Here is a 21,495-nt window from a genome sequence, read left to right on the forward strand (position 1 = left end):
TACTTAATAAAAAGACTATGTAACTAGTATATTAAAAATACTTGTTTTATTCAAAATAATACAATATTATAAAATGTTTTCTATAAGGGGTTATTGATAAAATATATTATTGATAGGTATTTATAAAAGTAAGTACAGTGGGCCACAGTTCCAGCTACCCATTTCCGTTTTTTCTCTCGCTCTCATCAAATGGTGATTCTTTGCGATAGAACGAGATGATATGGCTGAAATGGGTAGCTAGAACTGTGGCCATAGTATACATAAAATTTGAAATTAATTGCACAATCAATAGTTGGTAGGGAAATAAAAATAACATTCATAAAACAACACCATTAGAAAAGTTTTCACAGTAAAAAATAATAGAACAGCAAGTAAAGCTGATGACCAATATAAAAAAAGTTTTTATCACAATATAGGTATTTTTTTATAATTTTGAAACAGGTTTCAATATTAATCAAAAACAAATATTTTATTACTTTTGTTTTCAATTTACATACTAGGTATTGAGCAAATTTAACTTTCTCTCAGTAAAATTTTCATTTTATGCCTAAAAAATACATTTCTTAAAATCTCAATTGGTCAGTAACAAGAACTGCTTTGCAGCAAAATACAATTCTCTTAACACTTAGCACCTAAATAAACATTAAACTCTAAAATCACGTAAATCTTTTAAAATGCTTGTGCAAATAAGCTCTTTTTAAAAATAGTCGAGCCTTTCCTTCTATTTAAATGTTTTTTTCTACTTTTTTTTTATCCACAACGAGGAAGCTCTTGGCCTGTATCTCACCTGATGGTAAGTGACGATCAGGCCGAAGGTGGAAGCAAGCTTCACCCGGAATCCTCAACCACGGAGGAACTGGCTATCTTACCTCTAACTGCCGGAACACAACAATGCTGTTAACATTGTTGTTATGGCGACAGACTTAGGTAAGATGGCGGTAGCTAGCCAGGCGGACTTAGAACAAGCCCTACCACCAACCAAACCGAACAGAAAAATCTGCCCCCACTGGGAATCGAACCCGGGACCTCTGCGTCTGAAACAGGTGGTCTTACCACTAGACCACAGAGGCGGTTACTTAGAAACCGCCGTTACGGCGGCCGGCGGTTACTTAAGAGGTTACTTAGAATAAAATCTCGTACTATTCTATAAACTAGACTATACATTACAACTCACAAGTAAGTTATTTTTTGTTTTCCTTGTAAATGATAGAGAGCTCTCTGACGATTTGCCTCTCTCCCTCGTCCCAGAGAAGAGAAGCAAGGCGGCCGAGAGAGCCGTCGTCATCGTTATCCACCCAGTCTTTTAACAATTTGTAGCGAGCCTGTTAAACAAGAACGGAATATTACAAATTCGTCCAGTTTAATTTCTTAAGCTTAGCCTAGGCGCAGACCACCGATTTTTAGTTGGCCGATAGTTGGGCCCAATTTTAATTTGTATAATCGGCCGATAGCAAATCGGTGTAATGTGCGCACTTTCATACATCTCCATACTGATTAACAACCCAACCCAACTATCGGCCAACTAAAAATCGGTGGTCTGTGGCTAGGCTTATAATTCGAAAAAGCATGTATTAATTAACTCACCTCTGTAATTCCTTTCTCCATTTGAAGAGTGTCAATACGCCCAATCAAATAACCTAAACTACCAAAGAAAGATTTCCAGTTTGTACCTAAATTCTTTGAAATAAAGTCAATATACTTATGTGTTGGCTGAAACAAAAATTACAATGAATTTATATGTGAACTCATTAATAATACAAATAATAATATTTAGACAATTCAGCTAAAAAATCATTTTATCATTTTAGGCAGTTGATTGAATGTATATTTTTTATCTGATTACCTCAATTTTTGATTCCATAAGAAGAATAATTAAATTATCTTTTTCAATGTTGTCTCCTGTATACCCCTTCTTTTCAGACTTTTCAGTATTTCCATTAGTTGCAGACATATAATATGTATAGTTGCTGCCAAACTGGACACCAGTTGCATTGACAACGTTGAAAACCGTACCAGTAGCTGTAATTTACAAGTTTTCCATTGTATTTATTTTATAGATTTAATTTTTTAGGGACTAATAGTAATTTAAGTAATTTTTGACTATACCTAACCATTAAAACCCAATACCCGATAATATACTCAACTCACAGGACTTACATAATCGCAAACTGATGAAAAACAGAATACAGATAAAAAAGGACAATAAAAAATATAAAATAGTGAAATATATCCATAGATGAAAATAGGTTATTGTAACAATTTAATATCAGTAATTTTCAATTCTAGGAAATACTTTCTAGCCATTGCCTATCTTTTGAACAGATAAGAGTGCATTAAATGATAATAGGCAATAACTCCAACAGTTAGGTAGGTTAAAGTAAGAATTACCATTTATAAAAAGTATGGGATATTGTAATATACTACATAATAACACATAATTGCTACGTACCTTGAGTGTTTACAGAACTAAAACTGCCTCGTTTGTCATGATCTTCTGGCTTTGGATCCTTATGGTCATCTTTACCCTTCTTTGATTTAAAAGGGGATCTAAATTTAGTTTTTTTCTCCGTTTTGATAAAGTCATCTTCTTCAAAAATTATCTCTTCATGTTCATCTTCGTTTTCAACGGGTTCTTTACTGTCTTCGGTGGTAATATTAGGTTTAGCGCCCCTTGATTCCGTATCTTCAGCAGGTCGAGGTGGTTTAGGAACAGCATCAGATTTTAAAGAACGGAACAGCTCAAATATTCTACTGCCAACACTTGCCATATTGAGGATGATGGAAATACTGAAATAAAAGCATTGACTGCAATAATGGAACTACTATAACAAAGAAAACTGGAAGTAACCTTGAAAGATTACGTACCTAATCGAAGTTAAACAAGTTATTAAGCTTACCTTAAAATTTAATGAAGAATGTGAAGGTATGTTATGTCTTAATATTTCTTAGGTTCTTTTAGGTACAGCTGTAAACACATAGGAAGGGGAAAATTGAATTTACGAAATTGAGTCACGATTTCGCAAAAAATACCCGTTCTTGACAAGTGACAACAGTCAACAACAAACAACATTTGACAGCTGTGAGCTGTCAATGATAAAAAATGGTTATCCATTTTACGCAAATTAAATTATCATATTATGCATTTTACTATAATAATTGTATGAACTTACGAATTTAAAAGTTAGAATATTGGATTAAAATCATATTAGATTGCATAATCTATCTATCTTCTATATAATATATATCTATATAAATAAAAATGAATTGATGTTCGTTAGTCTGATTAAAACTCGAGAACGGCTGGGCCGATTGAGCTGATTTTGGTTTTATAGATGACCCACGCTGAACTGTCCCACCAAACTCAATGACAGGGGGGCGCTACCATCGTTCAACTATACTCAACATCAAATAAACCGCACCTTCCGCGACGCGAACTTTAACGATTTCCTTCTGACTCAATCATGGTACCCCAACAATATTGGTGTTATTTGAAAGCCCAATAAATATCCTTAAAGAAAAACACATTTAATTTCTTAATAAATGATTAACATATACCATAAATGTGACTTGAAAAAATACCTCACTTTGGGCCCACCTATGGGATCAATTAGACCAATTTTTATGGTTATAAAACCAAATAATGATCACACGTGTCCTCTTTAACAGATAGATAGCGATTAATCCCAACTTAACAGTTTTATAGCCATAAAAGTTGGCTCTAGCGTAACTACCTATTTTTTGAAGAAGTGACTCTGGATCCTTCTAAAGACACATTTTTGGGGTAAAAACCTTTCCTTTAATGAAATGAAGGTTAGAACTAGGCTTTTAAATGGTTCCAATATTGGTGGGAAGTGGGGATGCATACGTTTGAAAATGCTTGTCGCGGGAGGTGCGATTTATTTGATGTCGAGTGTATTATGGTTTCCAACATGGCAAAAATCTGAACCAGCGATCCGGTATTGACGGTGGCGCCCCACTGTCAATGTCATCGACAGGACAGTCCAGTATTTTGGAACTATAAATTAATGTTTGTCGTAGTCCAGGGTCTAAACTGTCTAAACGGTGAGCAAATACGCGCGCGATATTGTTTTTCTGTGACAGACAATAAATTCCACGCGGGTGAAGCCGCGGGCAGAAAGCTAGTGAAAAATACATTTTAATTCAAATAGCGACTTCTAATTAACTCAAAAATTCAAATCCTTTTATGATATATCCGTTTCAATCCGTTTAGCCACTTGAGCAACCAGTATTATGATTTTTTCTTTTTCCTGAGCTATACTCGTAGCTTTAATCGAATTTCAACAAGTGTATATTTTTGCCTAATTTTGGTGGAAATTGTTATTTGTGTATTTTTATTTTTTAATTATAGATCAAATTTATTGGAAACGTATTCTGTTTCTAAAATGATGAAGACATTAAATTTTGTCCAGCAGTTTTTTAGATTTTCCTTACACCAAAATTAAGAGAACACCAAAATTTATATTAAAGCACCAAAATTGGAAATGCTGTCAGTCGGTCATGTCGGTGCCAGCCTACTCAGTGCCAAGCTCAAGAAATGTTTTAAATTTACCAGCACCGACTCCAAAAATATTAATCATGGTATATTGTCCTAATAAATAAATAACGACGTACTTATTTTCTACTTTTTAGTGATTTTTGGCGTCGGTTTTAATTTTTTTGTTAAAATTAATTTTTTTCATGCTTTTTACTTGATTGGTTCTTGTTATTGTCACTGAAGATGGACAGTTTAATGTGATTAAGACTATAATTTTACATTTTGTAATGAAAAATTATAGTCTTGAAATCACAATCCAAGTGTAAATAATCTTCCTAACAAAATACAGGCTACCTACTTTAAATATCGGCAACTAAAAAGTATCAATGTATCATGTATCAATGTATGTATCAACAAATGAGTATTGAGTATCATCTAACTCCTAACTTATGTAGTTTGACCTTTCATCATCAGCTCATCTTAAATACCTGAAATAATACAACTGTATGTACATACCTACCTAAAATATTTAAAGAATTGCCCTCCAACTCCTAAGCGTTAAGGAGTTTTACCTTCCATCATCACCTCAGCAACATTAGATGATGACTACTTGAATAACTTTAGAATAAATATGAAAAACGTATTGCATTCCTACAAAATTTGAGGTTTACTCTCGATTTCCCTAGAATCCCATCATCAGATCCTGACTTGGTGACAATGGGACCACCACAGAAGTGTACCCTATCGAACAAAAAAAGAATTTTGAAAATCGGTTCACAATTGACGGAGTTAAGTCGGTTAAAAATGCTTTGGTGCACCACCAAATACACCAAAATTGACTCCCCAAAATTAGATTCTCGTTGAAAAAGCTAAATTATATGAAATCTGTTTTAAATATAACAACAACATTTTAACATATGGTATGAAAACAGTTCCTTTACATTATACAAGGAATTCAACTAAAAAGAATAGCTTAGAAATGTTATACAAAAAGACACCAAAATTGCAGAATTGTTGTCCGTTTAAAAAAAAAACAACACATTTACGTTTTTGGCGGGAAGACGCAGAGGTCTTGCACCCGTCTGCCGTCACTGCTCGCAGGGGCGGTACTAAACCTAACGAATGATGGAAGTGTTTAAATCCTGTTTGATCCTTAAAGAAACTGACAAGCTATTTCATTATTGACACCAAAATTATAAATTTTTCGCGGACAAAACTTAAGGACGTGACATAATCACAGTTATTTGGGAAACTTGCTTAATTTGGTAATTTTAGATAATAGATAGATAGATTGTATAATTCAAAAATATACTTTTTCCCTAAGTTCTGTTTTGATCTTCAGCTAAAAAAATACATATTGTAAGAAATTAAGGATGTGGACACTGCACCAAAATTAGAATCGCTTAGTATCTGTAAAAGAAAATACTCATTAATAATGTTGTCCTCAAAATGGAACCTCTGTATATTTTCGTGTAAAAAAAAATCAAAGTTCTATGTCATAAAAAACATATGATTTGCAGCTACGCCGCCCAAAAAATGTGCTTGGGAAAATGACCCATTTCTTATGGATATAGGACAAAGTCCGCAAACTATTGAAATTACTCGCACACTCTTAAACATTGGCTTAAACTACTGAACCGAATTTAATGAAATTTAGTTAAATGTAGAGATAGAGACCCAGGGAAAAAATAAGATAGTTGTAAGGATAGTTCTCCTTGTTTTAATTCTGTTATTGATAGAAATCTTTTATAACACAACGCTTTGCACATAGCTTTACGATTCGAAATCGTGTAATATTATTAAACTTTTTAGTACTAAGTAAAACCATGAAAAACATTCTTTTGTTGAAATAAGTGACACATGACAATAATTGACTTTGATTTATTTCACAAGTTACAAACAACTTGTAAAACTAGTTTTACTAAAATGAACACTCAGGAAAATCCAACTAAGCTTTCAGTTTCTTTATCAAATTTATTTAAACTAGGCATTTTCGAGACATTGTATGCTAAAAGTAATTCCAATCCAGACTCAAAATGTAATTCTCCAAGAGATCCTGTGGACAGGAGAGCGGGGGGTGACTCCCAGGTTCCTCAGAAATGTGCGTGCACTGTACCCGACAGTACAAAGTGCACAGCTGGTGACCGGGGCAAGACAGGCGCCGGGGTGACTGGCTCTCGCACAGGCCGAGTGAGCGACAAAGACCCCGAGGACCTACCAGCCGGGGCATCTAACCCTGGTCTCTTGAGATACATCCACAACGCTGCACGATATAGATTGCCGCAATGTTTCGAAGGCGCTTGCGTTTCGGTTAAACAGAATTCTAAAAACAATTGGATTTTGGGTCATTCGTTGTCGTTCAGTTCCGTGTCACCGGGAGGGTACAAGCTGCTGCTGTCCTACGTGGACAAGAGTAAGCCGAAAGGGCTGCCTTACTTCGTGATGGAAGCGGCTCCGGGTGGGCAGATGAGTTGCGAAGTGCGCGTGGGGCCCACGCAAGGCACGCGAGCCACCGTGGTGGCGCAGATTGCCGATGCTGAGTTCTATAGTTTCGAGAGCATCTTTGATGCGTATTTCAACAGTTTTACGGCTTCTATTATAGCCGTTAATCGTGAATTTATAGCTCTACATTTTCTTCAGGTGCGTATATGCATGTCCCTGAGCTTGGATTACTTGTTTTAGAATTGGAGTTGACTAGATTTCTTCTGATGCAGGCAATCACGGACCAGATATCGCTTGGCGCGGAGGTGGTGGCCCGCGGACACGCGGTGGAGCTGAGCTCTGCGTCGGGCGCGGGCCGCTGGGCCACCGAGGACCAGTCGCTGAGCGCCACGCTCGGCAACCGCGGCCTGGACCTGTGCTACGCGCGGGCTCTCAAGCCTTATCTCACTGTTGCTGCTATGCTAGAGGTGAGTACCTTTAAAATTACAGGTAATAGCGTCTATTTGACTAGGTTCGTGCAGTAGTAGAGCGGTGCAGGAACCTTCCAAAACACACCTGTTTTGTTACGCAGCAGTTTGTTGCCCAGCAATCAGCATGAAGTTTCAGATCAGAAGATGTGCTTCAGATATGTCGGTGGTTGTATTTGGCAACTGCATTTTAACCAATGCGATTTCAATTTGCTTTAACTATCACCTAAGAATTAAAGAATTCAATCTTTACAGGTGGGTTTCGCAATCCGTCGTGCAGTGGCCACGCTAGCCTACGAGTGGCGATCAGACGAGTGGACTGTTCGCGGCTCAGCCGACTCGGACGGCTTGGTGGGCGCCACGCTGCAGCGCGCTCTGGGCGGAAAACGCGCCCAACTGGCCTGTGCCATCTCTGCCCTGCTCAACCACCCCAACGACAAGTTCCGACTCGGCTTTGGAATCACCGCTGCTATTATTTAACTTCAAAGTATCAGGAAACAACCGGAGTGGGTTAAGCAGATTGTGCGAGGCCATCCTGAACGACAAAGAACGCATGGAATACCGCGCTACCAAACCAAGGATTACCGTGAAGCGTATAGTCAGTCACCCAAGTAATTAATACTTTCCAACTAAAAGTAAAACGCATATCAAAATCCACTATTGATCCCGAGCCGACGGATTCGCCGCAATGTTGTTAAGAGCTTTAAGCTCTACATTTATTAATTCTGAAATTTCTAATACTTAGGTACTTCTCGAAACGAGAAAACCACGTAAAACTTAACTTCACAATAACATTTGAGTAAATAACAAAATATATTTTCTACGAACTTGCAAATCTTGCAACCATGCAGTTTACCTGCGTTTTTGAGTAAGTAGTCATTTAGGACATTTTGTTCTGAGAACTATGTTTTAATGTTATTCATAATTGTATGTCATTTAGATTGTATTGCTTGTTAATTTTATTTATATTAGATAGTTGTAGTTTAGAATATCATGCGCTTATTGTGTACGGACGCTTGTGCTACGTAAAATAAATTGTATTACACTTACCCTTTGTTTTATCACTGAACTTCCCTTAACGCTTATCACTATCACTCACTTATCCCGCAAATTGTCCGGCATTTGCACTACGAGTCTCACACGACCGACGGAGAGGACTATATTAAAAATTCATCTGCTGTATAACGATAATGTAGGCGTGTATTATGCTCCGACGGCCAGCTCGGCTCCGTCTGCTGCGTGCAGTAGGGCGGGCGCCTGCGCGACTTCTGGGCGGGGCTTGCACCGCCGCCTTTGAGGGTGCGCTGTTGGAATTTTGACTTTAAGTGAGGGGGATATAGTTTTTTATAGGATGTACGGGCATTGTGCAATGCGATGTGGGCGTGTAGAGCGTCGTCGGCGGCGGTCCGTAATCCGTAGAGCGTGGCGAGCGATGGCCGCGCGCGGCGACGCGTGCTCTCGGCAGTAATGGTGATGGAGCGGCTGGCGGACTTTGTGAGCAAGTCGCTGGAGGGTGGCGAGGCGCCGGCGCCGCCGCCGGAGCCCGGGGAGGATGACGGCGACGACGTGGAGGTGGACATCACGGCGCTGGAAGACAAGATCCCGCCGGCCAAGAAGCCGCGCAACTGGCTCGTCTCGCCGGTGCCGTCGCAGCAGTGCAAGAGGGAGCTGACGATAGATGATGACGATGACAGCAAACATGGTAAGTCCTACCTTCTTTTTCTGTGTAAAAAAGTGGCTGTTCCTTCATGGCACAGTGGTAGAACAATTTTAACCGTATTTACCGTTTCTACCCTTGTCCGTAAAACCTGATTAATTTCACTAAATACCGAAAGAAAGAGCATTTGAAAAAGAAAAAACAATTCAAACAAACCTTTCAATGTTAATTTCCTTCGTTTGTCCCCTCCATGGAGCTCCGCGGGTTTTCAAAACGAAGCTTACATAAATTATAATCATATTTATCATTTCCGATAATTATTATTTTTATGAAATTAAACACATGTTCAAATAAGATACTTTACCGGATAAAGATTGTACTTAGTTGCAAGACTGTACTTACCTTTGTTCTTGATTCTTGATGCTACAATTGAGAATGTTACTAGGTATGCAAAATCACTTGAAACCTTTGTTACAGTTAAGCTTTAACATATACAAATACATTGGTTTTTATTTCATTCAAAAATATCAAGTAGTTATGATTTTATAGGCAATCAAAGTTCGCTTAAATATCACGTGACCCCGCGTGACGTACATTCACAGTGTCCGCTCACTAGACAACGGATTTAAACATACTTAAATACATTTTTTTTTGTAAATACATACATATTAACACCCAGACCCATCACAGAAATTAAAATTGAACCAAACCCAAACTTGATGCGATTGTGTCGTTTTATTGCGAAGTACCTTCCAGCTCCATCATCAGACCCTGATTACTATTTAGAATCGAAGTACTCGTCATTACAAAACGAACGAGCCCAAACTCGATGGAGTTAAGTCGTTTTATAATGGAGTTCCTATGGCCACCTTCCAGCTCCATCATCAGATCAGCTCCATGTCATCATAATATTGCATGGTCATCCAAATTACATGTGTATGCGAAATTTCAGCTTAATCGGTTCTCCGGAAGTGGGTCTTAATTCAGCTTGCAAGATTCCACCCATACAAATTTGAGCCAGCCGCTGTAATATGACGTCACGCGCAGAAAATGGCGGGCCGGCCGCCGCACGGTGGTCTGAAAATGAAGCTCCCATACCATAGAAACTTAGTGTCAGAAATTAATAAATAAAAATATGCATTGTGTTTAGTATACCTCCCTTTGTTTTACTAAATATAGTATGAAGGGTATGAGTAGCTCCATGTGTGAGAAAAAAAATATTTTTATTTTTTTTGTATGGAAAAAAACACTTAAAGTGGATTTTTTAAAAACTGAATAGAACTGAAGTGCTGGTACTCACATGAACTATTGCACCATACACGGCGATCAAGATGACATACAATTCTTGTGCCTTTGGGTGCCGCTTTTCATGTACCAAGCTTTGGAAATTTTGAATTTTCGGTAGGTGATCTTTCAAGTCTTTGATGTTATTTTATGAAGTTATTAACCGCTTTCAATACGAGAATAGTATGTAAATTAATACTCATACTCATAATAATAACTAGGAATATACTAGGGATACTTTTAAATAATTTTGAAAATATAAAAAAATAAAACGTTTAATCATTGAATGAAGTAACCAACCAGTTGGTAACTGACATTGTTATTAGTTACTAACCTGCTAATGACGTTTTAATGAAAATAATAGAAATCAATATTGATTAAATAAACAACTTAAAAAATCGAACTGCCTAATAGGCCAGTAGAATTACATTTGAAATCGGAAATAATTCCTACAAAAGATTTTATTGTTTTAATGGCTTCATTTGTTACCCATTAAGACTATCCTAAATTTTCGACTTCGACGGAGTTGTGCTTAAGTGGTGGGGGCCCCCGAAAGGGGCGTTTTTTCGGTTTTACGGTTATATCGCGTAAAGGACTTACCCTATCGAAAACTGGTCTTCATGACGGTTGAAGGGCATTTAATCCTGCATGTTTCTGCCTATGCCTATGTTCAGCAGTGGTCTTATTCAATTCAATCCAATCTTTTGTAGGAATTATTTCCGATTTCAAATGTAATTCTACTGGTCTATTAAGCAGTTCGATTTTTTAAGTTGTTTATTTAATCAATATTGATTTCTATTATTTTCATTAAAACGTCATTAGCAGGTTAGTAACTAATAACACTCCTGGAATGGAAAGGATTCGGCATAAACATTAATGGCGAGTACATCACTCACCTTCGGTTTGCCGACGATATTGTGGTTATGGCAGAATCGTTGGAAGATCTTGGCACAATGCTCGAAGACCTTAATCGAGTTTCCCAACAGGTAGGCCTGAGAATGAACATGGACAAAACGAAGCTTATGTCGAATGTCCATGTTGCGCCCTACCCAGTTTCAGTTGGGAGTTCAATTCTCGAGATTGTCGACAAGTATGTCTACCTCGGACAAACGATCCAGCTAGGTAGGTCCAATTTCGAGAAGGAGGTCAATCGTCGAATCCAACTCGGCTGGGCAGCGTTCGGGAAACTACGCAACATTTTTTCGTCCAAAATACGTCAATGCCTGAAGACTAGAGTGTATAACCAATGTGTGTTACCTTATACAGAAGCTCAAAGTTGCACAGCGTGCTATGGAGAGGGCTATGCTTGGTGTTTCTTTGCGAGATCGAATCAGAAATGAGGAGATCCGTAAACGAACCAAAGTCGCTGACATAGCCCGACGGATTAGCATGCTGAAGTGGCAATGGGAACTGACGGCCGATGGGGCAGAAAGGTTCTGAAAGTGGGACGTCCACCTACAAGGTGGATCGACGACATCGTAAAGGTAGCAGGGAAGCGCTGGACGCAGGCCGCTGCCAATCAATCAACATCGAAAGCATTGGGGGAGGCCTATGTTCAGCAGTGGACGTCCTATGGCTGAAATGATGAACTAATAACAATGTCAGTTACCAACTGGTTGGTTACTTCATTCAATGATTAAACGTTTTATTTTTTTATATTTTCAAAATAAAAATTATTTAAAAATATTACTATTATATTCCTAGTTATTATTATGAGTATGAGTATTAATTTACATACTATTCTCGTATTGAAAGCGGTTAATAACTTCATAAAATAACATCAAAGACTTGAAAGATCACCTACCGAAAATTCAAAATTTCCAAAGCTTGGTACATGCAAAGCGGCACCCAAAGGCACAAGAATTGTATGTCATCTTGATCGCCGTGTATGGTGCAATAGCTCATGTGAGTACCAGCCCTTCAGTTCTATTCAGTTTTAAAAAAATCCACTTTAAGTGTTTTTTTCCATACAAAAAAAATACAAATATTTTTTTTCTCACACATGGAGCTACTCATATCCTTTATACTATATTAGTAAAACAAAGGGAGGTATACTAAACACAATGCATATTTTTATTTACTAATTTCTGACATTAAGTTTCTATGGTATGGGAGCTTCATTTTCAGACCACTGTGCGCCGCCCGCACCTTTAAAATTCAATATCTTGGAAACTAATTGACGTATCGAAATAATTCTTTCATGTGTATTTTTTATTTTTAACAGAGAATACAGAAAGCTAAAAAACAAAATTAGTGAACATTCTTCATTAGTTACCTGCTACTTACAACTATTTAGGCTATTTTTGCTAAGTTCTAATACTTTAAGAGCGTTGGATAATAACTCTATGTATTTTTATGTTGAATTAAAGAAGAATAATGGTGTAAAAATCACTTTGATTTTTGGGTATTTCACGTTCTTTTAATTTGTGATTTCTTATTGTAAAATGCTTAAATCTAAGAATTTTCTCAACTAACTATTTGCCTAAGGACCTATGCTATAGGATATAAATGTTTGTTATGGGGCCGATCAAGTATTACGTAAGCACCAAGGGGGGGTGGGGGGGTCTCTGTTTTGCTTATTTTGGATGACATGGGGGGTAGGGGGGTCTAGATGATGATTACGTCATCGTTAGTTATTTAGGTTTTTTCGGGGATTCCCGCAAATAATATACAGGGTGTTTGGCGCATCGTGTGCCAAAATGATTTGGCGGATAGAATGGGTCATTTCCTATATGTATTTTCAGCCCCCATAACACGTTCCATACCAGGCGGCTACTTTTAAATTAATTTTTTTAGTAATTTCACGAAAATACCCAAATCGCATCATTTAATTTCGATTTCAAAAAAAACTACTAGGCGCAGCCCTAAAGTAAATATTTTGTTTTGACGTGCATTAATGTAGGGTTGCATCAAATCTAAATTTATTGGCAAATATCATCTAGTTTTTTTAAAATTCAGCTTTGAAGTTTTCCGAAAAGTTAAAAATGGACTGAACATTTAAGTTTACAAGGGTATAATTTTTTTTTTAAAAGAGATAGCGATCTTCGGATTTTATCAAAACTTCTCTAGTCTATCCTCATTCAAACGGTATACTAATATTGTTTAAATAATAACAACAACTTCACAAATTCCTTAAATTAGTGCATTGACTCTACTCGGACTGATTTGCGAAATTTGTGTTTATAGCTCCTTTTTGTGTGAATAGCACGTAGAACACCTAACAGGTAAAAATTATTTATCTTATGCAATGTAAAAACCTTTTCCCTATCGTTTTTCAATGTGGATTTCTTGAAATTAAAGACGAAAATAATTATTTTGATCGTTTATTAATTATTACAAATTTTGTTCAAAATGTCCGCCTCGGCAACGTATACACTCAAGACATCTTCTTCTAATTTCGACTGTTGTCGTATGCAGCCACATTTCTCTTTTTATTACTAACTAGCTGACCCGGCGAACTTCGTACCGCCTTAGCGTAGAGATTTTCTTTATATTTTTTTCCGTAAAAACCTTGTACAGAGTATTAGAAAACTACAAAAAAAAAATCAGCCAAATCGGTCAAGCCGTTTTCATGTTATGTCGTGACAACGGAAAACGGGTTTCATTTTTATATATACAATATGTAACAAAAACACCGTCCGATCCGAAAGGGTCATAAAGTAGCTTTAACAACATTACCAAAACAAGTATCAAAATTACGTAATTAATAAAAACATTTTTTTTATCGATTTTTAAAGTCAATAAGTTTAGCAATGATTTACCCTACAACGGGGAAATTTTCAAAAAGCGTTAACACTCTGTCGGCGCGCGGCTTTTTTTAAGACGCTGGGGGTCATGACCTTATGACGTCGCTACGCGTGCCGGCGCATCTCTACCCCTCCCGCGTACCCTCTACACTGCAGTTCGGATTGCCATGTAAGCTATTTTATTTTTGTAAATTTTGTATTTATTTTTCATGGGGTATTTTTTTTATAATATTTTATGAAAATTATTACACAAATGGAATCTTAACTCGATACCTATTAACACCTTAATGGATCGGACAGTGTTTCCGTTACATATTGTATAGATAAGGCGTTTTCTATTCGTTGTAGTTTTTCTATTGTTTGAATCCGTTACGTACACCAGTTCTTTAGCTTGTCCCCAGACGTAAAAATCGAACGGAGTTAGGTCTGGGGAACGTGTAGGCCACTGTATAGGGCCATCTCTTCCAATCCACGAGTAGAAAACGCCTTTGTAGTAATAAAAAGAGAAAATTAGAAGAAGATGTCGTGAGTGTATACGTTGCCGAGGCCATTTTGAACAAAATTTGTAATAATTAATAAACGATCAAAATAATTATTTTCGTCTTTAAATTCAAGAAATCCACATTGAAAAACGATTGGGAAAAGGTTTTTACATTGCATAAGATAAATAATTTTTACCTGCAGGTGTTAAACGTGCTATTCACACATAAAGGGGCTATAAACACAAATTTCGCAAATCAGTCCGAGTAGAGTCAATGCACTAATTTAAGTAATTTGTGAAGTTGTTGTTATTATTTAAACAAGATTAGTATACCGTTTGAATGAGGATAGACTAGAGAAGTTTTGATAAAATCCGAAGATAGCTATCTCTTTTAAAAAAGAAAATTATACCCATGTAAACTTAAATGTTCAGTCCATTTTTAACTTTTCTGAAAACTTCAAAGCTGAATTTTAAAAAAACTAGATGATATTTGCCAGTAAATTTAGATTTGATGCAACCCTACATTAATGCACGTCAAAACAAAATATTTACTTTAGGGCTGCGCCTAGTAGTTTTTTTTTAATCGAAATTAAATGATGCGATTTGGGTATTTTGGTGAAATTACTAAAAAAATTAATTTAAAAGTAGCCGCCTGGCATGGAACGTGTTATGGGGGCTGAAAATATAGGAAATGACCCATTCTATCCGCCAAATCATTTTGGCACACGATGCGCCAAACACCCTGTATATGCGTAGGCACTCGCTTTGAGAACTGATTAAGGGAACTACCGCACATTAGGGAAATTACCGTGCGCTATTCACTTGTCTAATAATTAACTCTCGTGCCGACACTGCCCGCCCATTGAAATTTGAGAGTCGTAGTCCGCATATTTATTATACGCGAGGCCGGCCTCCCGCGCGCGTGTTTTGTTTGGATACTAAACGTATTGTAAGCATTGAAAGTTATCATTTGTGTTTATGTTAATGCATAATTGATGCAATTATGTTTGTTATGTTCTTTATTTCTGATTATATTTTTTTGTCCCTTACTCTATGTGTATCAGTTAAAACTAATATTTTCATGAATTTTCCTATTTTAAAAATGACAATATAAAAAACATTTATAACTAAAAATGTTTACGTAAGCATAGGGGGAGGGGGTAAGTCCATTGCTTACTTTTTATGACAAGGGGGGCGGGGGGGTAAAAAATGGTAAGAAATCTGCTTACGTAATACTTGAACGGCCCCTAGGTATATCGTTTTCACAGTATTTTTATAAAAATTTCAGCTTGTAAACTGACGCTAAAGTGGAAATTTGAAGACCTGTGTGGACTGGACTTATCTTGATATCAGTGGCGGCGTAAGGCGTAGGCGACGTGGCGTCTTTCCATTCTATACATAGCCAGAACGCAAGGGTGTGAAACTAATCGAGTATAGTTTGGATGTGACTTTTTTTACTAAGCTCCTCCAAACTATACACGACTAGTACGCATACGCTGCGTACTGCTCGCGTATACTTTGTAGTGACTTAGGTCAATTATCTTACTCCAAAATATACTAATCATGTATGTATTGTAATAAGTTCGCGATTACAATGTATACGCGAGTACTTAGTTGCATGCTCGTCATTTTGACTTATTTACCTCTCTTTCTATTACATATTAATTCATAACTGCGTGTCTACTTTAAACATTGAATCAATTTCGACACGTGCCATTGTTTTGATAAAGAGCTTTTTGGTGTTTCATATTCTGCCATAGAAAAGATATTTGTTTTGGGGCTGAATAACTCTTAAATTAAGAATTATGTATGTCAAAATGATTTTTGTTCTTGAGATAAAATTACAATTAAATAAATAAAAATAAATATCCCTGGACATTTTACACTGCGCTTCTAGTCCCAAACTAAGCAAAGCTTGTACTATGGGTACTAGATAACGGATATAAACATACTTAAATACTTTTTTTGTAAATACATACTTATTATACATAGAAGACACCCAGTCCAATACAAACAAATATCAAAATATGTTCATGCACACAAATTAATGTTTGTACTGTGCGGGAATCGAACCCGCTACCTCCGGAACAGTTATCAGTTTCGAACCACTACACCGAACGGTCGACAATTTTAGTTAATAATGCACGTTTAACTTTCTTCATTCACTCTCACTAATAAATAATTGGTATTTAATTTGAAATCTACCTAATCAATTTAATTTCAGAAACCACTTACATTAGTGTTATAAATCTAGATTTATTATAATAATATGTAGATTCAGTAGAATAATAATATTTTATGTAATAATTAATGAATTTAAAAATGGCATCACCGTACGTGATCTACATAGGTAGTTCTTATTTCTAATCTCGAGGACAAAGCACGAGCATAATATCTAATAAATGTAATAATTTTAAATATAATTCCATATTTTATTAAATCAAATAAACTAAACACACTCTAGTCAACTGTAAGTGGTGTAGTATAGTTTGGAGCGAAGACGGAATCCATCCACGATACAAACTATACACGATCAGTACGCAAAATTCGTGTATAGTTTGTAGTGACCGACTTACAAAGAGACACTCCAAAATATACACGAGCAGTTTCCTATGGGTGCGTTCTGGCCATGTATAGAACGGAAAGACGCGGCGACGTGGGCCACCGCCTACGGCCTCGCGGAACAAGGGGCCTCGCGCATCAAAAATTTTGAAACATTAAGAATAAATTTATTACTGTATAAAAACTTAGCCTAAACACGTACAAGTTTGGTTTCGATAAAATTAAGGTTAGTGTGCGTAAGTAATTAATGATACCTAAACTAAGCAAAATTTATTGCCTGTATCTTAGGTATCTGTTTAAAAAGTGCTGACTATACAATATTGGAATAGATTATCAAACTCAGAATAAGTAGGTTACATTTACTGCTATACTTAACTACTTACTTACTAAGCATTATTTTTACATTGACCTACTCTTAAAATAAATAATTATTACAATTGAAATAGTTTCTGTGTGTAAACAAATAATACGATCGCGAGTCACATAACTAAATATTCCTAAGAGTGTAATTGCACATCTTTGGACTGCGTTAAGTAAACGGCCTTTGCGGCGCCCTATGCGCCCTCATAATCAATTGAGCTCATGTATCTTGCTTCAGCAATTTTTCTTGCAGGGCAGCTCTCTGCTCCCGTATTGTGCTGGCTTGGTTTATTGAAGCGCCGGCACGTGGCACAGGTCGAAGGTGCTAGTAATTTTGAGCATTCCTTGATTGTGTGTCCAGCGCAGCCACAGTGTCCACAAGTGGATTCAGTTTCTCTGCAGAATTTTGCTGAGTGACCATATTGATGACACTTGTAACACCTTGTAACAAGTGTATAGTCTCTAACTGGACAGGAGGTCCAATTAATGTATGCTCTCTCCTGGTCTATGAAAATTTTTCGCAGTTCTGAAGTAAGTTCTAGCACATAGTTGCAGTAGGGCCCGTCTTTTTTGCCAGTTTTGTGGCTTAGTTTAATAGAACTTAAGAACTTATTGCGGACAATGTGTTGATATTTACCCGAGATGTTTTGCTCGTAGAGACATTCAAAAACATCCTTCTCAGATGCGTTGGTGGGCACTTCTGACAAAATCACTTTGGGCCTTCGTTTTGTGGTCTCTTCTACGTTGAGACCTGATGTTTTCAGCAGTTCTGATTTTTTCAATTTTTCAAGGTCATCTTTGCCTTCAGCGCTGATTTATAATACCCCCACCTCTGGTTTTTCTCATCCCTCGGATATGCAGTTTTAATTCTTCCGGCTTGATGATGGTCTGAATAAGTTTCTTAGTCTCTTCACTGGTCTTATCTTTGCTAGCTGGGTAAATAGCAATGTTACTGGTGCTTGGTGGTCTTACTATAGAGCTCTTACTGGTTCTCAGCACGTCGGCAAAAGATACATTCGGTTGTTCAACCTTTGGGGTAGAGTGAATAGATACTTTTAGGTCCTCGATCTGATCTCCTAGTGCGGTAGATGACTCTTTTTGATCAATTAATGTTTTGATCATTGATTGGGCTGAGATACATTTATTCTGTTTTAGTGACTGATATTGCACAGCCAATTGAGAGACACCACCCAACACGTTTCTGCTTGTGTTGCTGATTCTCAGCTTCTGTTCTGTGTTCAGTTTACCTTCTCCTGATGTATAGCATATGTCGTTAAGGCATTTCTCAATGGAGGATATCCATTTCTGGATTTCTTCGGTCGATACAACTTCAATTATTGATGTCGCGGGAGTAGAATCTTCTTCAGTTGGTCTTCTCTGTGATGGAGGCGGGCTTCGGCTGGTCATTGTACTTCGATTAAAGGGACTTTCCATTTTTAATTAAAATTCAATTAACAACACTGCACTAGGTAAGTGTGTCACATAAGTGCATGATAGTGCATGCGCCGGCACAGTTTTATTTTAACACAGATTTTGTTGTCTGCATTGTAATAATTATTAAACAATAATAGCAGATGGCACGTCCATCTGCAAGCGATGCGCGAATAGACATTGACTATCTATATGTATAAAAGAAAGTCGTGTTAGTTACTCCACTTATAACTCAAGAACGGCTAAACCGATTTAGCTGAAAATTGTCAGGGAGGTAGTTTAGAGCCAGGAGAAGGACATAGGATACTTTTTATCCCGTTCGAAATAAAAAAAAAAGTCTGCTTATTTATTGCCATTAAGGCGGAACAAAGTTCGCCGGGTCAGCTAGTTAAATATAAATTATTGATAGCTAAACAATGTAGTTAAAATTTTTTTTTTCCAAACAAATTTCAGCCATAATCAGACACAAAATTAAGCAACAACACGGTTTTAAGTGACAAACATTATTCTTTGGCGCAAAATTCCTTTAAAAATAATCACTGAATCAAGAAATCAGAAACTGTCAATGAATAGACCATTGACCCGTTTTTTTTTATTATTTCATAAAATCCGTCTTCAGGTCGCCACAGAACAAGGCCTCGCGAAATCTGTCTTGCCCACATCAAATTTAGGTCTTGCCCCGCCACTGCTTGATATAATTCTTAAATACTATATTAATCGAAATATTTTCTCAACTAACTATTTAGACGAAGAAATTGCCTAATTATTTATGCCTATAACACAGTGGCGGCGTAGCATGGGTTGGCACCCGGGGCGATCACCCCCCCGTCCCCCCGTCATAAGTCCTAAGGCACCCCCCAGGATTTTGCGGTTACCTACCGATTCGAAGATTGAAAGACAATCGTGGCAGATTTGCCATGCAGATGTGCCGGTGAGTACTAATCTGCGCGACTTGTGTCACCCCCTGATGCTTGGCACCCGGGGCGGACCGCCCCCACCGCCCCCCCCTTACGCCGCTACTGCTATAACATATTTGTAATATAATTGGTTAATGATTGTAACGGGTTGAAAAAGTAGGTACTGTTTTTGCGCCAAACGGCGTAAACGCTCGTAAAACCTGTCGTACCTATGTCACTTTATTAAATTTTCTTTTATTGATAAATGATAGGTACTAAATAAGAAACTGATAGTCCACCACTGTACAGTTTTATGTGCAAAAGTATAAATAAATAAATAGTAACTACTGGGGTTGGGTTGGCATAATTATAAAAGATATTTCAGGGGATGCACTTTTTTTTTCGCTTTATGATATTCCTTCTTGCCAAAATGTAGTTCTTGGTCAATATAATCTATAAGGATTCCGTTTTATTTTTTCCGTTTTTTTAGGTACGGAACCCTAACAATTTTAGGTATAATACGCAGGTAATCTAATAAACCGAAGCTTATGTTACAATCAAGTAAGATCTGATGCTCATCCGTTCAATTATTGCATTGAGTGACACTACCCAACAAAGCTTTCTTAATTTTCCCCGAAATTTTCTGCCTAAATAATTATGTGATCTGGCCATTATCAAAAGTTATCTACAGGATGACAGGGAAACTCTCGACCTATTCCTTGAAAGGGATTATACCTACTATAAGAGGTCATTAGCAACAAAATACCTAAGCCCAGTGAACTAGGGGTCAAAACTGGATGGTTACTAAGTTGTGACGGTTATCTACGGTTATCCGATTTTTTAGCTGACTTGTTACAAAAACTACTCTAAACATTAAATTGATACTTTGCTGAAAGCTGAAAAATTAGAGATCATTTATGAAGTGCTTGCCTAAAACTTACATAAATTTCAGAACAATATTTTTTTATGAGTTTACTTAATTACGTTTTACGGACACTCAACTGCACGCAGGAGGATTTTATTGAATGCTGCTGACAACGCCATTCTTGTGGCGGAGTTTTGGGCCGACACTGTGTAAGTTTGTTATCAACACGATAAGAAGAAGACGGACACTCAAAATATTTATATGTAGTATTTAACTATTTCCAATTTAAAACAAAATTAATATCCAATCTAAAATTAATAACCATTCGCCCCCGTGAATTTTAAGTTAGTCACAGAAGACCGACTTATTTAAACCGACATAAGTCTGTTTAATTTGGTCAATTAAATTAATAGGTATCGTTATAAATTGTATCCTGTATTGTATTAAACAATAATACTATTAAGTTTTAATTCAAATTCAAATATTTATTTGCACAATTTAGGGTAAACATAGTGGTCTTAAAACTAGTAGGTATAAGTAGAGCGCCAAAATTTGCTGTTTCATCAAAATTCGTTAATAATGTTGTTTTTTTTAGTGAAAGAGTATTTTATAACAAACATCCATTCTTTATCAATAAATTTTCACATTAAAATCGTTTTTCAACGCAGTTACTACTAGGTAGGTTTAAAAAGATAGTGACAAAGGCATAGGTTCTATAAATTACAACACACACTACGAATGCAACACTGCAGTTTTCGGTGAAAGTAGTTTCAAAGATAAAATTCAAACTGGCTTTAAACATAATTTAC

At 36.8% G+C, this 21,495-nt stretch overlaps 2 protein-coding genes across 2 annotated transcripts; one reads left to right on the plus strand and one right to left on the minus strand.

Annotated features, from left to right (window-relative positions):
• Positions 1 to 20: 20 nt before the first annotated feature.
• LOC135073066 (uncharacterized) lies at positions 21 to 3,072 on the minus strand. Its single transcript, XM_063967084.1, has 5 exons — positions 2,898 to 3,072; positions 2,450 to 2,787; positions 1,844 to 2,019; positions 1,585 to 1,710; positions 21 to 1,322 (listed from the first exon to the last, which is right to left on the minus strand). The coding sequence occupies exons 2-5, from the start codon at positions 2,766 to 2,768 to the stop codon at positions 1,182 to 1,184; spliced, it is 762 nt and encodes a 253-aa protein (XP_063823154.1). The 5' UTR covers positions 2,769 to 2,787; positions 2,898 to 3,072; the 3' UTR covers positions 21 to 1,181.
• A 3,270-nt stretch (positions 3,073 to 6,342) lies between these two features.
• Positions 6,343 to 7,884, plus strand: LOC135087590 (mitochondrial import receptor subunit TOM40 homolog 2-like). Its single transcript, XM_063982355.1, has 3 exons — positions 6,343 to 7,135; positions 7,210 to 7,404; positions 7,660 to 7,884. The coding sequence occupies exons 1-3, from the start codon at positions 6,356 to 6,358 to the stop codon at positions 7,882 to 7,884; spliced, it is 1,200 nt and encodes a 399-aa protein (XP_063838425.1). The 5' UTR covers positions 6,343 to 6,355.
• The last annotated feature ends 13,611 nt before the right edge of the window (positions 7,885 to 21,495 follow it).

Source organism: Ostrinia nubilalis, chromosome 1 (genome assembly GCF_963855985.1).
Source record: "Ostrinia nubilalis chromosome 1, ilOstNubi1.1, whole genome shotgun sequence".
In the NCBI taxonomy this organism is placed as follows: domain Eukaryota; kingdom Metazoa; phylum Arthropoda; class Insecta; order Lepidoptera; family Crambidae; genus Ostrinia; species Ostrinia nubilalis.